Here is a 20,518-nt window from a genome sequence, read left to right as displayed (position 1 = left end):
ATACAAACCAACCAATAAAAGTAGACACAGCTACGAAACTAAAGCGATTGGCTCTTCAAATTTCGAGGAGCCAAGTTTCTCATTTCACTTGTTATGAATGATTGATGATTGGCTTTAATTGTCTTTAGGATTAAAATTTGAGTATTTGATTGAATATGACGTTAAACTCAGATTGCAGAATGGTTGTTTGTATTTGTATAATTCGTTTGTCCCACATCGGTGGAATTGTAAAGAAGAGAAGAGCACAGCAATTATAAAAGGAAATCAATGGGCTTCTTTGCAGCATACTTACCTGGGCGGGGCTTATGGGTGATCATAAAGGCCCATAGCCTAGGTTGGTGACCTTCATTGCACTTTGGAGGGGTGCCCGCCTAAGGTCTGCCCAAAGTGGCAGAGCCTACGTCATAATTTGTGGCAGTGGGGGCCTGCGTTCGCGCGGCCTCTTCCATCACTACTTTAATTTTTAAACAATTTTTGTACTTCCAATTAACGTGGCCCTTTCCATCACAGTTTAGTCTTTAAACTAATTATATGCTTTTTATTATAATGTTGTAGTTGTAGAGTTAATTGGTAGTTAATCCTAGTTAATTTTATCTTCGTTTCTTGTCATGAATTTTTTGGGAGAATAAATCTCTATTGTTCTTGTTCTAAGATTTTTTTTTTCGTTTTATGGTTTTTTTTTATAGGTTATATATATATATATATTTGGTGTATTGGAGTTTATTATCAGAGGTAGTTTTCGAATCCTCGAATTGGTCGAGCGAATGTGGTCGTCGAAGTTATCATCAAAGATGATTTTCACTAGAGATTATAGTCGAAGGTGACTGTCGAAACCCGAAGTTAGTCGCATGAAAGGTGGTATGAGAGTTGGTTGTCGGAGTTTTTTGTCGAAAGTGGTTCTTGAAGTTGGTCGTTGGAGTTGTTCACTCAAAAGGTGATCATCGAAGGTGATTTTCATTGAAATTTGTAGTCGAAGGTGATCGTCAGAGCCTAAGAAGGTGGTTGTCGGAGTTTGTTGTCAGAGCCAATTAGTCGTTGGAGTTGTTAGCGTGAAGGTGGTCATCAAAGTTGGTGCTGTCTCTTATACACATCTAGATGTGTATAAGAGACAGGTGTAATAGTGATCGATGGGTAGAACTATTGAAAACATCGGAATAAGGGAGAGTTAGGATGAGTTGGTAAAATATACCAACTCAAATCCATCACCATCTAAAGTTGGTGTGCCAAACAATGAGTTGGTATAATATACCAACTCAACTCAACGGATGTCGGTGAGCCAAACATCCCCTTAATGATTATAGTTGTTTCTGTTCAAATATTTATTTTAACTTTTTGGGAAAAATATCTATGGTGAAAATAATAGATTTAAAAGGTCATTCATAATAGTAATTAAAGAAAACAAATTTCTTTGTTGAAGCATTTTCCTTTGATTATTAACTCCCTAAATTTAGTGGGATCGGGCGAGGAATCTCCGGTTTGACCAAGTACGAGGATCAAATCGAAGATTTAAATCGGGTTCCCGATCGGGGACGGGGAGGGACGTCCCAATCCCGATTCTCGTCTCTAATTTTTTTAATTAAGTTTTTTTTTCTAATTTTAATTATTATATATAAACTACTAAAACAATACCTGAGAGATATTATTTCAGTTTTTTTTAAAATAATTTTCTAATATAATAAATTTAATTTCTATTAATTCATAATAAAAAATATAAAAATATTTTTTTAATTGTTAATCTAAACAAATATATTAACAATAATACTAATTTCTTATTAACAATAATACTAATTTCTTACATAAAAAGTACATTTTTAGTATAAATACTAAATTTAGTTAATTTTAAATAATAAAATAAAAAGTGTGGATTTTTGCCTACGAGGACTTGAATCCCCATACGGGGATTCTCCAACCTCGACCCCCAAAATGAAGATCGAGGAGGCTGGGTTAGGGAGAGGGTGGGGTTTCTTTAATTTAATTGCATTTTAATTATGTTATTTTATTTAAACTAATAAAAAAATATCTAACAAATAAAAGAAGAGGCATTTTAAATTTATTATTTAAAACTAGGAGATTATAATGGCCAAATAAACGTAAGAACCAAATGCACCTATTCCTTGAAATTCAATGTTAGAAATGTACTTTTCCCTAATTTTTTTTCTCGTCCTTGTTACTGTTTTCATTGTTTTTATACGAAGAAGTCACTTATGGCTTTATACTCTGAATTCAAAATATTGTTGTTCTATTTTAGATGCTCTACAAATTAATATAATTCAAAGCTCCCATCTCCTTCAATTTATTCTCTCATTATCATCAATAGCAACAACTCAAACGAGACTAAATTAGATGACTAACTTCTAATACTCCCCCTCAAGATGGAGTAAACATGTTTTTAACTCCCATCTTGCTAATTAAGGGAACTAGAGAAGCAACTGATAAGGGCTTAGTAAAAGCATCTGCCAACTGATTGGAAGAATGAACGAGCATAAGCTTGATTGTTTCATCTATGACATGATCAGTGACCCAGGGGGCGCTCGAGCCCCCCTTTACTTTATGCTATATATATATATTCGGTGGATAAGATTACAAACAAAATGGCAGTTAAGTTTGATGTGTTTTGTTCTTTCGTGGAAAAATAGATTACTTGCAAGGTGTACAGCTACTAGGTTGTCACAAAACAATAAGGTAGGAGTGGTTGATTGAATATGAAAATTAGTCAATAAGCTTCAAAGTCAACCGATCTCACAAGCTACAATTGAAGGTACTCGATATTATGCCTCTGCAGATAACCAAGAGACAGTATGTTGCTTCTTTGACTTTCACGAGACTAAAGAACTGCGGAGAGAGACACAAAATTCAGTGGTTGAATGATGAGTATCTATATAGGATCCCCAGTATGCATCAGCGAAAGTACTGATAGAAAATTTTATGTCTTTGGCAAGAGTGTGCCTTTACCAGGGGAAGACTTAATATACCAGAGTAAATGATGTGCAACAGCTACATGTGCTTTAGTAAACTTGGACATGTACTGACTTAACTTGTGAACAAAATCAGTAATATCTGGTTGATAAATAGTTAAGTATATCAGTCGTCCAATCAAACACCTATAGACGGAAGTATCTTGAAGAAGATTAACATATAAAGAAGGCAATTTCAATAAAGGATCAATAGGAACATTGGCTAGTTTAGTACCAAGCAGACCAGATTCTTCAAGCAATTGCAAGGAATAATGTCTTTAAGATAAAAATATGCCAGAGAAGAATCGTGCCAATTCTAGACCAAGGAAAAACTTTAAGGAACCAAGGTCTTTCAAATTAAGAAGTTTCTTGAGATGTTGAATATAAACATCACTTGCACCAGTGATGAGTATGTCATCTACATACACAAGTAAGGCAAGAAAAGTCTCATCTTTTCCTTGTTTTCTTGATGAAGAATTTGTTAAAGACTGATTATGTATGATTATTAGGAAATGGTACGTATTAGAGAAGAAGCTATCAAAGGATTACCTGAGGGGAGCAAAATCTTTGAGGACAAGATCCAAAAGTTCAGGACCCTCATGTTCTGGAGGTTCCCCTGTCGCCTAGAGATCCATCTGGGTCAGGGTGGCAGAGAACTCATACATGAAGTCGAGCATAAAACACGGTTGTGCCTTCATAGACACCGATACCCCCAGTCGTCCTGACGAAGTTTACTGATTTGGCAGCAACTGTAGGGGAAGCGGTCATGACAACGGTGTTGAATATGGTGAAGGACATGTTGGATAAGCGAATGACCCAGTTTACACTTGCGTGATTTCAAGAAATACGACCCTCGCACCTTCAACAGATCACTGAAGGACCCTACCAATGCAGAGTTATGACTATCAACTATCGAGACAATTTCCCATTACATGAAATGTCCGGAGGATCAGAAAGTATAGTGTATCGTCTTCATACTTACTGATAAAGCACAAATATGATGGCACTTGACAGAGAGGATGATAGGTGTAGGTGGTGATCTGATGACGTGGGAGCAGTTCAAGGAGCACTTCTACTCAAAGTACTTTTTTTCTAAAATAAATTTATAAAACTGAATATATACATAGGTGGTGTATCCTTCCTTAAAAAAGATGTACATACAAACTAAATGCTTAAAATATGTCTTTTGATTGTTATATGGATGTAATATCACCAAAAATCAGAAAATATAGAATCTAGTATACTAGAGAGAATCTGAACCCGAAAAATTCACCGTTGTCTCCTTAACACAATTTTACTTACTCTAGTGCCTAATTTTTATGAGTAATTGTCCCTCAGGATAGAACAGATTATCTTTTCTATGGAAGCAACACCTCATCCACAAGATCCAACGAACTATGTTTTGTAGAAATAAACCAAATTTTAAAAACTTGATAAAACGGGAGAAAATTTTATGGGAGAAAAGTGATTATGAAAAAGTTCTTAAATGCAATTTGAAGAAAAGACATATTTATTAGACTATTCGTGGACATTCAAATAGTCATATCTCTTTTTCAAGTTGGTTAATTCTCTCATTATCTATTCAGTTTGAATCTTATTCAAATTAAATAATTTATTTATTTATATGAATTTCATCCAAATAAATAAATTTTTTGAATCATATTCAAATAAATTAATTCTTCATATTATAAAAGTTATAATTTGAATCTCATTCAAATAAACTTTATAATAAATCTTGTATCCAATACAATTAATATTTTCCTCATAAATTTGAACATTTTAAATTTTCTTTCGACTTAGTTGATCCTTGTTGGGTCGTGGTGAGCTAACAAGAGGACCTTATGGACCTACAAATTATAAGCTCCAATTATCCAAGATTAATTAATTTAACGCTTTAATTAAATTAACTTCATTCATTAACTATAGGGCAAACCACTGCAAACCCATAGTTGAACTTTTATGTATTGTAAGATAAGTTGTGTCCATGGATATAATCCATATAAGCAAGTTGATCTTTCACGAGTTGTTCATAATTACAACTAGGTCAAATGTTCGTTTTATCCCTGTAATTACATCTTTTTCTTAAGTACCACCGATTACTCTAATGAACAATTTGTTTATGATTCAACCATAAATTAAATCCTTCTTAGACCAGTGAGAGGGTGGGGCCCTTTGCTCATCTACTTATCCTATGTGGAGATGAACAAATTTCATCTTGTGAAGTTATGTTTCCAATTCCTCATTCAGTCAAGTCCCCAAAATGGTAGGCTTATTGAGTCAACAACTTGGACCACTCTCACCCGTGAAAATCAAAGGATTGACCTCACAGACAAGAGTTCATAAATCACTTACGATTAAGATTAAGTTGCACATGATCATCCTATGAAATATTAATCTCATCAATTAACGGATTTACAAAAAGAGATTAATATTTCACAATTTGGTCTTATATAATCTCTTTGTATAACATACTCACACATCTCCACATAAATAGTTTGGATCAAACTATTTGTAACTATTACAAAGAGGGTCATATCCATAGCGTCACCAGGATAAGACACCCAACTTTATCCATATACCATAGACCTTTAGGTTATTTCTTGAGCATGATCTACCCATATGTCAGCTACATACATGTTCAAGACTTCAGCAGTAATCTTGAATTTTTCCCGTTAATAGATAAATTAGTATTAGTTAATTAACAATTAATAAACTAATTAATTACGAGATTTTAGAGCACAAATCCTAACACCTACCTATGAAAAACCCTATGGTACTATCATGAAAAATCTGGAAGTTTCAGAATCCCATGCAATAGTGTCAGTTTGGATGTCCTTTAAATGGATAAACGAGGCTTAGAGAAGAGTATATATGAGAAGGTGAAAGTTTCACCCATGATTTACTATCACTTACCATGCAACAATGGAAGGGATTTTCCAATCTATTCGTCAGTGTTGCCACAATGGAACAAATTCTCCTCACGGTGGGTAAAGAAATTTTGTGGTGTGGCACCTGAGCAGAGAGGTTTTATAGTTGGTCGCTCGAACAGAAAGTGATTTTGTTCTTCACGCTTTCGGTGTGTCTTGATTTCGGCTAAAAAAAGTCAAAAATCCCTAATTTCTTTTGTTGGTGGGATAAGAGTTCTTTGTGTTTTTTAGATTTTTTTTGTATTTTGAATGCACGCCTTGGTTTCTGTAAAAATCATATCAGGTAGGTGTAGATTTGAAGTTTGGTAGGCTACATCGTTTACCGTGGGAATTGTTTTAGTTATAGTATATTGTTGTTTTTTGAATGGTTTAGAAACTTTCAAACTCAATATATGAACGTTGGGTCTTTTTTTAAGTAAGGGTAGTTTTGACAATTTTGCATTTATTTTTTATTATTTAGTTCAATTTTTTCATTTTCACAATTTTAAAAATATTATTATTTTTCCAAATGAAACTTTAAATTTTACCATTTGTCTAGTCAACCCATTTATTTTTACTATTACAAGCTCAGTCCCAAATGATGAGTAAGCTTAAGTCTATTTTGGTTTATATAATTGAATTACACAAATTTAGTTTCAAAATAAATATTTACTAAGTGCTATTAATATTTTTTTTTAATTTATAATTAACCTAACACTATAACTAGTTTTTTTGTCCATTGCTTTTTAATGATAATTAATTGAAATCATACATTAACGACACTAAAAAACAATTATAAGAAACTACAAATCCAAAATTCTCATGTTTTTCACCAAAACAATTCTATTTTCTTTTAATTTAATGATTTTAAAGAACTATCAGTCTTTGTTAATGGTTAAATCTGGTTTTAAATTGGTGACACAAATAAAACTGTCATAATAGTCAAAAGATCCAAAAAAATTTGTCTCTTCCCATCACAATCGTGCGTTTTTGTTTTCCTACATTTAATGATTATTACTTTCATTCATAAATTAATGATATGAAAAAACTATCATAAAAATCCGAAAAACTCCATTCTTTCCCACAAAAAAACGTATGATTTTGACTTTAATGACTGTTTTATCTCTCTCCTACCTATTTTTGTTATTGTTTATATGTCATTAAAAGTTCATTTTGTTGTAGTATTGGAAGGAAAGCAAGGAAGGAATTAACCAAAAAGTAGATTCCTCTTTCTTGTAAACATCTTTTGGGACTCGATTCAAGCGCCATTCACAAGAATATATTTAGGAATATATAAATATTTAGGTGTTGCCTGAGTTATGATAGAAGGTGTTCTTGTGTACAAGTGATATTAATGTGGAGTTCACTAGTATTTATGAAGATAAATTTATGGTGTTAACAAATGGGTGTTTAGTACAAGGGGCGTAGTTGTGAAATCTGGAGAGTTGTGAATTCACAAAATACATAGTGTAATGAGTTAATTATATAAAATACCACTAACTACTTGAATTAAACGAGTAGAATTCAAAAACTCTTACTTCCAACTCCTTGATAATTTTCCATTCGTGCACGACTATGAAAAGAGAAACTACACCTGTTTGCAAGTTAAGACGGCTAAAGAAAAGGTCTGTTATTTCCCTTTCTTGATTGCATTTTATCTCTCACAAACTAAATTAGCAACAAACATAACCATTCATTTATATGACTCGTGGAGTTGAACAACCAAAAAATGGAACAAATTCTTCATTCTAGAAACTTAGAATTTAATGAATGAACTGTTCATTTTGCTAATAACTTTGACGTTGTTACATACATGATGCATCTGGAAACTCTGTTGAAGTCAATTTTTAAGTTTGTAGAATTTGGTTCTAATTTTTTAATGATGTTTTCCAGTTCAAAAACACTCAAACAATTTTATTATTGTTGCGTAAACAACTGTAGGAAATTAATAGAAAGTACTAATTAATATTTTAGATTGTTTAATTTATTGCAAATATTTTGAAACAAATAGTCAAAATCAAACATTTGACCTGGAGACCTTGATTCTCTTCCATTTTAACGGTTAGTTTTATTTATTTACTTTTTTTACTATTTTTCATTATAAATACATGTCTCTGTCACATGTTGGTTTGCACTATATTGGTCTAAAACACAAAGTAGGCCATGTTCAGTAGAAAATTTAATTACTTTTATAATAAATAACACATTCATTTTTTAAAAAAATTAAAGGTATCATTATTTTAGCTTATATAGGAAGTAAATTGTATTATTAGAAAAAAGAATCATGTAACGATATTAAATTAAAATATTGATGACATTTGAAGGCTCTAATTTTGTAATTAATGAATTTGTTTGACCCAAAAGTAATGACCTTATCTAACTATGACTCTCTTCTAGTCTATATTCATATGTTTTGTTTAAAGAATTTAATTTTATATACAAATTGTATCAAATAAATGTGTTTTATTTTAATTTTATTTCATATTAATTAATCTAAATAGTTGAAAATTTTAGTGATTGGCCATCAATATTCTTAAGAGATATTTGACTCAGTTTTAATAACAAGTCTATTGCAGAAAAGCTTGTGTTTGTGTAGTCCATTCGTATGCATAAGAATAAGTTTTTTTTCAAAAAAAGAAAAAAAGAAAAAAAAAAAACCTAAATGGATTTGTTATTTATTGAAGTAATTAAAATTTCTGCTGAACATGGTTGCTTTGACCTAATATTCGAACTTTCTTTTCGTTTTTCATTTTTTTTTCTTGAGAGACCTAATATTCTAACTTAGTAATATTATAGGCGTTTAATCCATATTTTCTAGAAATAAAAATATTAAAAGTTTTTAACGAGTCTAATGGCTGTTTTAAATAAAAATTAAAAAATATGATGGGTCTGATTTATCTCTGTTCTATATAATGGTCACTTAAACTTTCTGCCAACTCCCACTCAATCCCAGTCTCAACTCAAATTTCCCGATACTAAATTTCCTCAGCTTATCCGTTTGTATCTAAATTCCATTTCCCACAAAACAAAAATTTCAGCAATTCAACTTGTTCCTGTTCTTCAATTGGGTTATTTCGATACTCGAATCTCCCATTACAATGGCCGGCCAGTGTTTCAGATACGGATCGATCATGGATTCGTGGTACCGTTCCTGTTTTTCCAGAGTGGGTCTTAAATCTGCCACCACAGATCTCGGCAACGGCACCGTCATGCACTGCTGGATTCCCAAAAACCCCAAACAAACGAAGCCCAATTTGGTTCTAATCCATGGCATGGGAGCAAACGCAATGTGGCAATGGAATCAATTCGCCCGCCCACTCATCGCCCATTTCAACATCTATGTCCCCGATTTGGTCTTCTTTGGTGAATCCTACACCACTCTCTCCGATCGTTCCGAGGCGTTTCAGGCTCGCTCCGTCATGGCGGTTTTGGATGCCCACGGTGTACGGACTACAAACGCCGTAGGGATAAGCTATGGTGGATTTGTGGCTTATAGCATGGCCGCACAGTTTCCTGATAGAATGGAGAAATTGGTGCTTTGTTGTACTGGGGTTTGCTTGGAAGATCAAGATATGGAAGATGGGATGTTCCAAGTGAAGTCTGTGGATGAAGCAGTGAGCGTTTTGCTTCCTCAATCGCCTGAGAAATTGAAGGAAATGATACAAATTGCGTTTTTTAAGCCTATTAGAATTGGACCCTCTTGCTTGGTTAATGACCTTATCGATGTAAGTAATGATTCACTTCATTTTCTTCCGTTTATTCGTCGTTTTTTTTTTTTTTTTTTTTTTTTGCCTTGACATGTTGAACGATGGAACGATGGAACGATGGGGACTATCATTTGTATCTTGTAAATGGGTTTCTATTAAATTTATGTCTTTCTTTGTTATCTGTTTGTGAGTTGTTGTGACAAGCAGTGATCTGAAACGAGTTTACACAACAGTGAGTAAACAGCTTAGTTTAAAATGTCATTTGATTTTACTGCAGGAATTGTGTACTGAGTACCGTGAACAAAAGAAGGAGCTGATTCAAGCATTACACAAGGAAAGGAAATTGTCTAATCTTCCCAAGATTACTCAGGTAATTTCTCTCATTATAGAAGGTTTCAGAGTTTTGATTTCCTTTTAAATTTTGTTCCCCTGTTCTGATGAGATGATTAACATTTGACACAGCCTACACTTATAATATGGGGAGAGAAAGACTTGGTATTCCCTATGGAATTGGCACACAGATTAAAAAGGTGAATCTAATGAACATAATTTGTTTACTTATATAAGATTCCTCATAGTTCTGTTATCATTATCTCTCTCTATACTGGAAATTTAGTTGGTCTTCCTTTCCACTTCTGTGGGTTTTGTGGATAATCTCTTGAATTTTGGTATTGATTTGTACAGGCACATAGGTGATAGTGCAGAACTAGTGGTTATAAAGAAAGCAGGGCATGCTTTAAATATAGAGAAGCCAAAGGAGATGAACAAGCTTATTCAGTGTTTCCTTGTTGATTCTATCCCTTCAACCAAGGCCAAAATTCACCACCAAAGTGACCTTAAATCTGAGTGAGAGTTAATACAGAAATTGAAAATGGATCTTCCCCGGAGTTTTCAATTTCTCTGCTGCTGCTGCTGCTGCTTTTATGTTTATAAAATTAGTGTGTATTTATTATCAACTTATAATTAATTTAATGTAATGAAGTTTTATCGTAGTGAAAATTTGAGTTGTGTCAAGATTCCTGGGAAACAACGACAGTACAACTGTTCACGTGTGTTGTTGACGGAAATATTAATACTTTTCAGGCGTTAAGTGGTCTTAAAGAAATGAAGAAATATTAGAAAGTATTTTGGATATGACGCTTTATTTGATTATCATTATCTTGTTTCTTAGAATTTTAAATAGAAATATTAAATGAAGAGGACTTTAGACTATTGCAAGCGTTGCCCCGACGCTAACTCGTAATCGTTCATAATTTATTTAACAGTGAGAGACTCCTGCATCGAGTCAATGAAAAAGAAAACACTATCATCAACAAAGGAGATGAGAAAAAATAAGATAATTTTTATTTAATTGAATACCAAAGATGATAGAGTTAATAACTTCTCTATCTAGACGTACTGAGAACCCCTTGGCACACAAAAGAAATAGGTACGGTGAGAGAGGATCTCCTTGCCGCAGCCCTCTGAAATCCAAAATCTCCCTCTAGGGATTCCATTGACACATCTCATGACAAGAGAAATCCAACCATGATTGAAACCAAAGACTTCATAACCTCCCTAAGATATCTCCATTCAAATTTGTCATACGCTTTTGCTAATGCCAGCTTTCAAGACAATCCAACCTTGTTTCTCTCTTCTCCTGGCTCTAATGGCATGAAAATACTCAAAGTCAAGTAGCATGGAACAAATCATCTTTCATTGCCAACAGAAATGTCAGTCATAATAGACTTCAGGAAATTAGCAATTGTTTGGTAATTAATCATGTAGAATCTAGAGGGTGGACTCTGTTCGGACTTGGTATGAGACAGACGAAGGAGGAAACACCGATCGTGTACACCATTGGGCAAGTGGGAGATGGTGGAGACCTATCGTATAGGTCGATGCCCAATCGTTTAGATAAATCTAAGTGACCGTCTAGCAAAAGCTATGGGATCGTTTAGCTCATTGTTTAGCTCGGTCTGTCGCCTACAGACACTACTTGATCATTTATTTTGGGCAAGCGATCGTCTAGTAAAACTATGCGATCGTTTAGTAAATATTGTGCGATCGTTTAGCTCCCCACTGCATGATCGTTTAGCTCGCCCTAGCCGTCATTTAGTAAATCCGTATTTACTTAACGACTACATGAGTTTCTTTTGCCCGAGAGAGAAAACTCAAAAAACTTTTTACGAAAACTTTTCAACAGTTTGTAAATCATTCTAAAATTAGGAAAACCATTTTTCTTTTAAACTCACAGTTACCATGAATCCAATAACCACCCATTCATTTGGTTATTAAAGAAAAATAATTAATTATCCAATAATTAATATTATTATAAATATAAATGATAACCAACTTATCATACTATATTTATAACCTATAGTTTTAATATTTCATNTTGGGGTTCATGGTACGAATTGATGGGTGGAATTAGGCCTTAGTGTGAATTAAATCTTAGGTTTATGTTGTAGGTTTAATTTGTGTTTCATTATCGAGTAGTTGCTTGGAAGTAAATATTTAGACTTACGATTTGTGGTAAGTAATCTTACTACTGGAACTGCCCACGGGCCAGACACTAGATATATGCTAGCATGATAGATGAATATTATGACAAAACGATAGCATGATAGACGAATAGTATAGTATGACCAATATATGTTCTTGTATGAAAATCCGAAAGATTTATTTATACACGTAGATACTTGCATGCTAATATGAGATGATACTTGATTCACTGATGTTGTATTTGATATGGGCTATTGAGGCATATATGCATGTTGTAGAGCCATGATGTTGAGGTATATATGTATGTTGTAGAACCATGTTGTGATACTTGTGATGTTGAGACTGTGATAGTGTCTTTACTGATTAGTTAAATGTCCATTAGATGTTGTATTTCCTTCGAGATTCACCAGAGATTGTGTTTCCTTCGGGATTCACCCAGAGGGGTTGTGTTTCCTTTAGGATTCACCAAGGGTTGTGTTTCCTTCAAGATTCACTAGGGGTTGTGTTTCCTTTGAGACTCACCAGGGGTTGTGTTTCCTTCGGGACTCACCAAGGTTTGTGTTTCCTTCGAGACTCACTAGGGGTTGTGTTTCCTTCGGGACTCACCAGGGGTTGTGTTTCCTTTGGGATTCACCAGAGGTTGTAGGTCCTACGAGACTTACTAGAGGTAGTGGGCATACTTAACTACAGTAGGATAGAAATAAGCTTTTCATGTATGTATGTGTCCCATGAGGACTAGAGCAGTTTATATGTTCCACCAAAGGTAGGTATCTAGAGGACATAGATGCGTAGCTTGATCCTAGCAGTGAGGTTACTTACTAAGTATTTTATACTCATCCCTTCTTATGTTGTTGTTTCAGGTAAAGGTAGAGATGCACCGGTGATTGACAAGCGGAGTTCTTGATCGAGCCACTCGGACCAGTTTTATGCTTCCGCTCATGAGAAATCTAACTTTCAGTTTTGATGTTTGAAACTTACTATTAAGAATTTTTTTTAGACTTATTTATTATCATTTATGATTTATGGGTACCCTATTGTTTGTTTTTAATATTTGAATTTAATGAAGGACTTTTGAACTTATCTTATTTATTTAGCATTTATTTCACCATAAAAGGGTGTCGTTTTAAGTTTCATGCATGCATGTATTTAGTAATGGCCTAACTTGAGTCCTAGAGGGTCAGGTCGTTACAAGGACACCTCAAAAAGCAATAGTCAAGTGGGATAGATGTTTAATTTAGGATTAACACACACAAATTTAAAATTGGAAAATTCCACTATCTTGGAATTTTCCAATTTCTAAATTTAAAAAAAAAAAAAAAAAAACTTTTTCATTTTCAATTTTCGTTAAATTTTCACCAAAATCAAATTTAGTTAAAAATTCAAATCTAAATTTTAATTTTACAAAATTGAAAATGTTTTATTTAAATAATAATTTAATATCAAATATTAAATTAATTAAACACCTATTTGATACATGGATCCTATTCATGTTAATATTTTAATCTCTCTGAATATGTTTAATTTTGATAAATATAAACGTTTAATTATATCAAATAAAATTAACCAAACCCTAAATTGAATTTGAACACTTCAAATTCAAAACCCTAATTTTGATTTTGAACGTTTCAAAACACTCAATTCACTAATCCAAGGAGTAATTTTACGAGCTAGTAAAGGGACCTTATGGACCTACAATCATGAACTCCAACGATTTGAGATTAATTGACTAAACTCTTTAAACCGAATTAATCAATATTCGTTAACTACCAAGACACACCACTATAGCTCGACAGTTGCATTCTCCTCACTATAGATATATTTTTGTCCACTTTAACCATAATCAGTAAGTCGACCTTTCACAGATTGTTCGTATTTACAGCTAGGTCAAAATTACATTTTACCCCTGTAAATACATTTTGCTCCTTAAGCTTCCACTAATCCTCTATTGAACAATTGGTTTATAGTCCAACTAATAAACCATATCTCTCTCGACCATGAGAGGGTGGGACCTATTTATTCAAAACCAGGAGTCAGTACTTAAGGGAATAACATATCTACTAACCCTAAATTGGATAGGAGTAGATTCCATCTTGTAGGACTATATCTCTAGTTATCTATCCGGTCTTATCCCCAAAATGGGAGGCTTATTGAGCAGTATTGTTGAACTACTCTTACCTATGCAGATCAAAGGATAATCTTGAATAAACAAGAGTTCATAGTTAGCTCAAAATTAAGATCGAGTTACCCCAGGTCATTGAATTTGAAATAGTTAGTTTTAATAGTAAACGATCATTATAAAGAAAAGTGACTATTTTGTGGTCCGGTCTAATGCAAACATCCTTTGCATAGGATGCCTCCGCTCACATGTCTCCACATGAATGATTTTGGGATCACATCATTTGTATCAGTATACAGAGTGGATCACACCAATAGTGTCACCAGGATGGCTATATACCAAATCTCGTCCATATACTTATAGACCATTTTGGCTATATACTAAAACTTGATCCACTTTTTGAAGAAAATCAGATTCTAAGATTTCCTTGAGCAGCGGAACAAGACTATTCCAAATTACAATCATAAATGAACAATACATTTACAGTCGACTTCAAACAAATGTTTATACAATTCATACAGAAATTACAGCATGAAAAATGCAAAGGAACAGAGAGTAAAACTCTACGCACATAGGCAGAAGCATCTCCACACTCCGTTGTGCGACCACTCGAACAATAGTGACCACGAACACTCGATCTACATGATCGCAACACTGCACGAACACAACACGAAAACTTCGTGCTCGTCCTCAACGATCTCCTCGGTCACGAACTCTTCTCACTCGTCCTCAACGATCGCCTCGGCCACGAACTTCTCAACAAGACGAACGACCTCCACAACACCACGAACGGCCTCCAGAAAACCTCGACGGTGTCGAGTTGAGTCTGACACCACCAACAAGGAGACTTTGGTATTCTCAGTGTGAGAATCCAGAGGGTGGGCTCTGTTCAGACTTGGTATGAGGCAGACGAAGGAGGAAACAACGATCGTGTACATGACCAAGCAAGTGGGAGATGGCAGAGACCTATCGTATAGGTCAATGCCCAATCGTTTAGATAAAGCTAAGCGATCGTTTAGCAAAAGCTATGCAATCTTTTAGTCTATTGTTTAGCTCGGTTTATCGTCTACAGACACTACACGATCGTTTACCTTGGGCCAACGATCGTCTAACAAAACTATGCGATCATTTAGTAAATACTGCACGATCGTTTAGCTCGTCACTGCACGATCGTTTAGCTCGCCCAGCCGTCGTTTAGTAAATCCAAATTTACTTGATGACTTCGTGAGTTTCTTTTGCGCGAAGAGAAAACACAAAAACCATTTCAATCGTTTTGTAAAAACCTCTTTTCAAAATAGGAAAACCATTTTCCTTTTAAATTCATGGTTACCATGATTCAATAACCACCTACTACTTTGGTATTTAAAAGAAAAAGAATTAATTATCCAATAATTAATATTATTATAAACATAAATAATAACCAACTTATCATACTATATTTATAACCTATAGTTTTAATATTTCATCTCATGAAACATATAAATCATAGTTCTTTTTCTATTCCATGGTACTTAATGTAAATCTCATTTACATCAATCCTCCACTAGATGTATACATCATACCGATTATATCATATATAATCAAAATAACTCTTGTCAATTTGAATATTTCAAATCAACACCAAGAACTGATCCTTAATTGAATCCATTGAGCTACCAAGGGGACCTTATGAACCTGTAGCTCCAAGCTCCAACGGTACGTGAATAACTGATTAAACTCTTTAGTCACGGGATCCACCATCCATTAACTGCCAGGCACTCCACTAAAGACTGACAGCTGCACTCTCTTTACTACAGATATATTATGTGTCCATTTTAACCAATCAGTAGTGCGACAACCCTTCATAGATCGCTCGTAAGTACAGTTAGGCCAATAACTATTATGCCCCTATAGTTATATTTGTCTCCTTAAGTACCACTGATTCCTCTAATGAATATAAGTCATAGTCCTACTATGACTGAGTCTTCTCTTCTAAAGAGAAGTTGTGGCCACTATGTTCAAGCCCCAGAATCAGTCTTTAAGGGAGCAATCTCTCTACTTATTCCTGCTTCGGAAAATGAGTAAATTCCATCTTGTAGATTGAGTTTCCAGCTCCCAGATCAGACAAGTCCCCAAAAAGGTAGGCATGTTGAGTTGGCAATCTGGCCACTCTCACCCATACTAATCAGAATTGAGGTCGTGTCACCTATGGTCGTTTAGGTGAGATGCAAGTCTCTAGTATCAACGGCGTTATATACAGAATCTAGTCATCTTGTGGTCCAAATCTTATACAAACTCTTTGTATAGGACACCCCCGCTCGTACGTCTCCACATGAATGGTCAAGATCTACCAACACTTGTAAACCTCTACAAAGAGGGCCGTATCCGTAGTGTCACCAGGATCAGGTATCCCACCTTAATCTTTGTACTACAGACCTATTTAGGTTATCACTTAAGGCATGATTTACTTGTATATCACATATACATGCTTAAGTTCACATAAGATAACCAAGGAGCTTTGTTTATTGGATATAAGTAAATGCCAAAATTAAATAACAATTATTTTATTCATTAAACAATGTGTATCTTTACAAAACAACGAGACTCCGGGAGAATTAGGACACCAATCCCAACACACTGGCCCCAACAATTGTAAAGACACCTCACTTAGGCATGTGGAATGACTTAAGGGACACACGTACTCCACATAAAGGGAGCATTCTCACAAGACAACAACTCATTCTTGCAAGTTGCTTCCCAAGCACTTGGCTCTGCCAGCCATGATGTTCGTCCATACAGATTCTTGATACACAAATGCACTTGATCGATGCATTTCTCTCTAACCCTCAGTTCTTCTTCTTGTAACCAATAGCACTATCCCTCTGGTGGTAATGGTTTTTTCAAAGGCATCCTACCTAGTACACCTTTTGTGCTTCTTCTTACGGAATACCCAAACTCTTGGCAAATGAGCTTGGTTCTTACTTCCTGACGAGACAGGTTTCCCTCAATGGCGAAATCTTCCTTCAACCCACACATTGTCTTTGATACTGACTCACATCTGTCTTGCCAAACTAGCACTCTTGATGCAATTGTGAAGTCTTCAATTCACCCTTGGGTTTCTTTCTCTCTGTCTTATCCAACTCCACTAAAAAAGAGTGGCTCTGATACTAAATTTCATGGTCGTACTTCTCCTATCGTGCGGCACCATGATTCACCCATGATTATGATCAGCTTTAAGGAATGCTCAAGTTTCAATTCCACTTAGGCCATAAGGCCCAAGGGTAGTGAAGAGTTGACACCATGGCTCCCCCTATAGTACATTTTGAACATTTTCCTCTTTGCCACCTATACATATGAAATGTGACAAACGGTCACTCACCAACATAGACACCCATCTGAATTCCAATTGACATGAAATTCGACGTGTTTGCATATCTTATCAATTTCCTTTTTGCTTGAAGGGGAGTGATTGGTTTGGGTTTGTCTTTTGTTGTTTGTCTAATGTGTGTGTGTATATATATGTGCAAATTACATCTTAATTTTTTTTATAATATCGTAACTTTACAAATTATCATCTTTAAACTTTGAAATTTGATACAAAAAATACATCTTAAGAGTTTTTCCCATTGAAATATGACATTTACACGTCAATTATTGTGTACAAATTAGAAGGGTGTCCATATTTACAATTCCACATGTAAATTGACAAGATAATTGATGTATATATAACATACAGTACATCTTCTAAGGGATAAGAGGTTTTTTTTAGCACATTCACTCTTGAGGGTTTTTTAAAACAAAACTTAAAAGCTCAAAAATATAGTTAAAACGTACACAAAGTTAAAAATAAAAATATATGAAATGAATGAAGTGGAAGGGGAAAGACTCCACGATTAAAATAATGGTCCTAAAATTTCATGAAGTTTTATTTTAGTTTCTAAAGTTTTTGAGTTGGTTCTATTCTTATTCTTAATTTTTAAAATTATAGGTTAAAAAATATTTTTGGACACTAAACTTTCATAAAAATAACAATTTATTTTTTGAACTTTAGTTGATATTATTTAATCTCTGCACTTTCAAATTTTGTAATAATTTAACCTCTTAATAATTGATTTTAAGGATTAAATTATTATAAATTTAAAATTTCAAGAATTAAAACATTCTCGATTAAAGTTCAAAAACTAAATTTTTACTCCAATAAAAGTCTAAGGACAAAAATATTTTTTTAACTAAAAGATTAGCCCTGAGTTTAAGATTAATCATTTTGATCATCCTCTTAATTATGTTTTTTTAAAGCAAGTTTAAAACTTAATGGACTTAAAAATGAAATTGTAAATCAGGCATAATTTTGAGGAAAGAAAGAAAAAAGAAAGGAGGGGAAAAAAAAATCCGACCTGCCGGATTCGAACCAGCGACCTAAGGATTTCTGGCTAATGTGACCAACTACAGTCCTCCGCTCTACCAACTGAGCTAAGGTCGGATCGTTGTTATTCAAATAGCATTAATAATAAATTTCAAAATTTTGCAATGAAAAGATGCAAGAAAGTACGATTAAAATAACTAAATAAATAGAAACAGAGATGATTGTAGTTTTTAATTGAGTAAAGGTCAGCAACACTTCCATCACAAACGACGGTCACGTCCTGCTTAAAAAATAAAAGAGAGACAAAAAAAGGGCCGGCACAACACAACCACCACCACCACCAAAATAAATTAATAAATAATTGATTTTTTTTTTTTTTAATCTTCTTATTTTTTATCAATTTTATAGTGTTCAATTTTCTATCTTTGAAATATAGATGCTTAGAACTTCAATCTGAGATTGTTACTATAATTACACGCTAGAACTTTTAATATAATTAAGAACTCCTTACTTACATAATTCTTGCAATTAAAATCTTAAATATTGTAAATTTCACAAAACACCCAACTATTTGTACACAGACCATTTTTCTTACTTCTTGTTTTCTTAAATTATGATGGTAGTTCATGCTCAACATCAACATGAAAATAAATTTTTTTTTAGTACAATTATAGATAGGGAGATTCGAACCATAGACTTTATGTTACTAACACACTCGTATGTGAATTAAGTTATACTCACTTTGACATATATATATATATATATATATATATATATATAAAATGATCAATACTATAATTTCCAAATTTTATAGAGATAAATAAAGATTGAATTAAATCACAACAATTCAACTAATTAGACTTATAATTGAGGGATGATTTATTCATTTTGCAACATTTAAGATAAAGAGTATATACAAGACCACAAATGTTAAAAGAATTAATTTTAGACAACATATACGGAAATTAAGAGAATGGTTAGAAGATTCAATTGTTATAAAATTTCAAAATTATATTTAAGGGGAAAATATTTTTTTTAGTCCAAATTTTTTAGAATAGGTGTGTTTGGTCTCTGAAGTTTCAAATTAATCATTATTTGTCCAAGTAGATTATTTATATATTGATGTGGTTTACTGACTAAGTTGACGATTTGGATTTAAATTTTTTGAAAAGTAAAAAAAAAAAAAAAAAAAACCAATTTGAGCCCTAAAACAACTAACAACGTGAACACAAAATCCAAAAAATCTTATTTTCTGTTTGCTTATCGCTCGTTCACTGGCACGAGTATCAGAGATGCATACGATCCACAATACGCTTGTTCTTTGTTCATTGCTTGTTCACTGACCACAAATGGTCTAAAATCAAATTCTCCATAGCCTATAAATTTCAATTTGTGAGTTTGAACTATCTAAATACATTTTAGAGACTAAAATTTTGGATTAATGGGTAGATTCTCGGTGGATTAAATCTAATTCTAACCACTGAAACTCTTATATGGATTCGGATTGAGCGTGGTTTGTCTCGTGGGAAAGTTATTGCTGGTGTTCTGTGATTTGTTTCGTGAAGTTCGTCTCGTGAAATAATTTCACGAGATGAACTTCACAAGACAAAAGACAGAAATGACATGAAGTTGAGTTCATTTCTCGTGAAGTTCGTCTTATGAAGTAACTTCACAGACGAACTTCGCGAGACAAAAGAGTGAAGTTGAATTCGTTGAATTCATTGCTCGTGAAGTTTATCTTGTGAAGTAACTTCACAGACGAACTTCGCGAGACAAAAGAGTGAAGTTGAGTTCGTTGAGTTCATTTCTCGTGAACTTCACAAGACAAACTTCATGGGACAAAATACAGAAATGACGTGAAGTTGAGTTCATTTTTCGTGAGGTTCGTCTCGTGAAGTAACTTCAAGAGACAAAAGACAGAAATGACATGAAGTTGAGTTTATTTTTCGTGAAGCTCGAGTTAGACGAAGAAGATTCATTGGATTGTTATCGTAGTTTTAACGATATTT

At 33.7% G+C, this 20,518-nt stretch overlaps 1 protein-coding gene and 2 non-coding genes across 3 annotated transcripts; 2 read left to right on the top strand and 1 right to left on the bottom strand.

Annotated features, from left to right (window-relative positions):
• Nucleotides 1-284: 284 nt before the first annotated feature.
• Nucleotides 285-446, top strand: LOC120074796. Its single transcript, XR_005481078.1, has one exon. It is a non-coding gene; the product is annotated as a U1 spliceosomal RNA (small nuclear RNA).
• An 8,315-nt stretch (nucleotides 447-8,761) lies between these two features.
• Nucleotides 8,762-10,566, top strand: LOC120073849 (2-hydroxy-6-oxo-6-phenylhexa-2,4-dienoate hydrolase-like). Its single transcript, XM_039026730.1, has 4 exons — nucleotides 8,762-9,585; nucleotides 9,845-9,937; nucleotides 10,030-10,097; nucleotides 10,252-10,566. Exons 1-4 carry the CDS (start codon nucleotides 8,959-8,961, stop codon nucleotides 10,415-10,417), a joined length of 954 nt encoding a protein of 317 aa, XP_038882658.1. The 5' UTR covers nucleotides 8,762-8,958; the 3' UTR covers nucleotides 10,418-10,566.
• A 7,968-nt stretch (nucleotides 10,567-18,534) lies between these two features.
• Nucleotides 18,535-18,626, bottom strand: TRNAY-GUA. Its single transcript is given in 2 exon segments — nucleotides 18,535-18,570; nucleotides 18,590-18,626. It is a non-coding gene; the product is annotated as a tRNA-Tyr (tRNA).
• Nucleotides 18,627-20,518: the final 1,892 nt, after the last annotated feature.

This window comes from Benincasa hispida, chromosome 3 (genome assembly GCF_009727055.1).
Source record: "Benincasa hispida cultivar B227 chromosome 3, ASM972705v1, whole genome shotgun sequence".
Taxonomy (NCBI): Eukaryota; Viridiplantae; Streptophyta; class Magnoliopsida; order Cucurbitales; family Cucurbitaceae; genus Benincasa; species Benincasa hispida.
The sequence above is the reverse complement of the archived record's forward strand: the minus strand, read 5'-3'. Positions and strand labels throughout refer to the sequence as shown.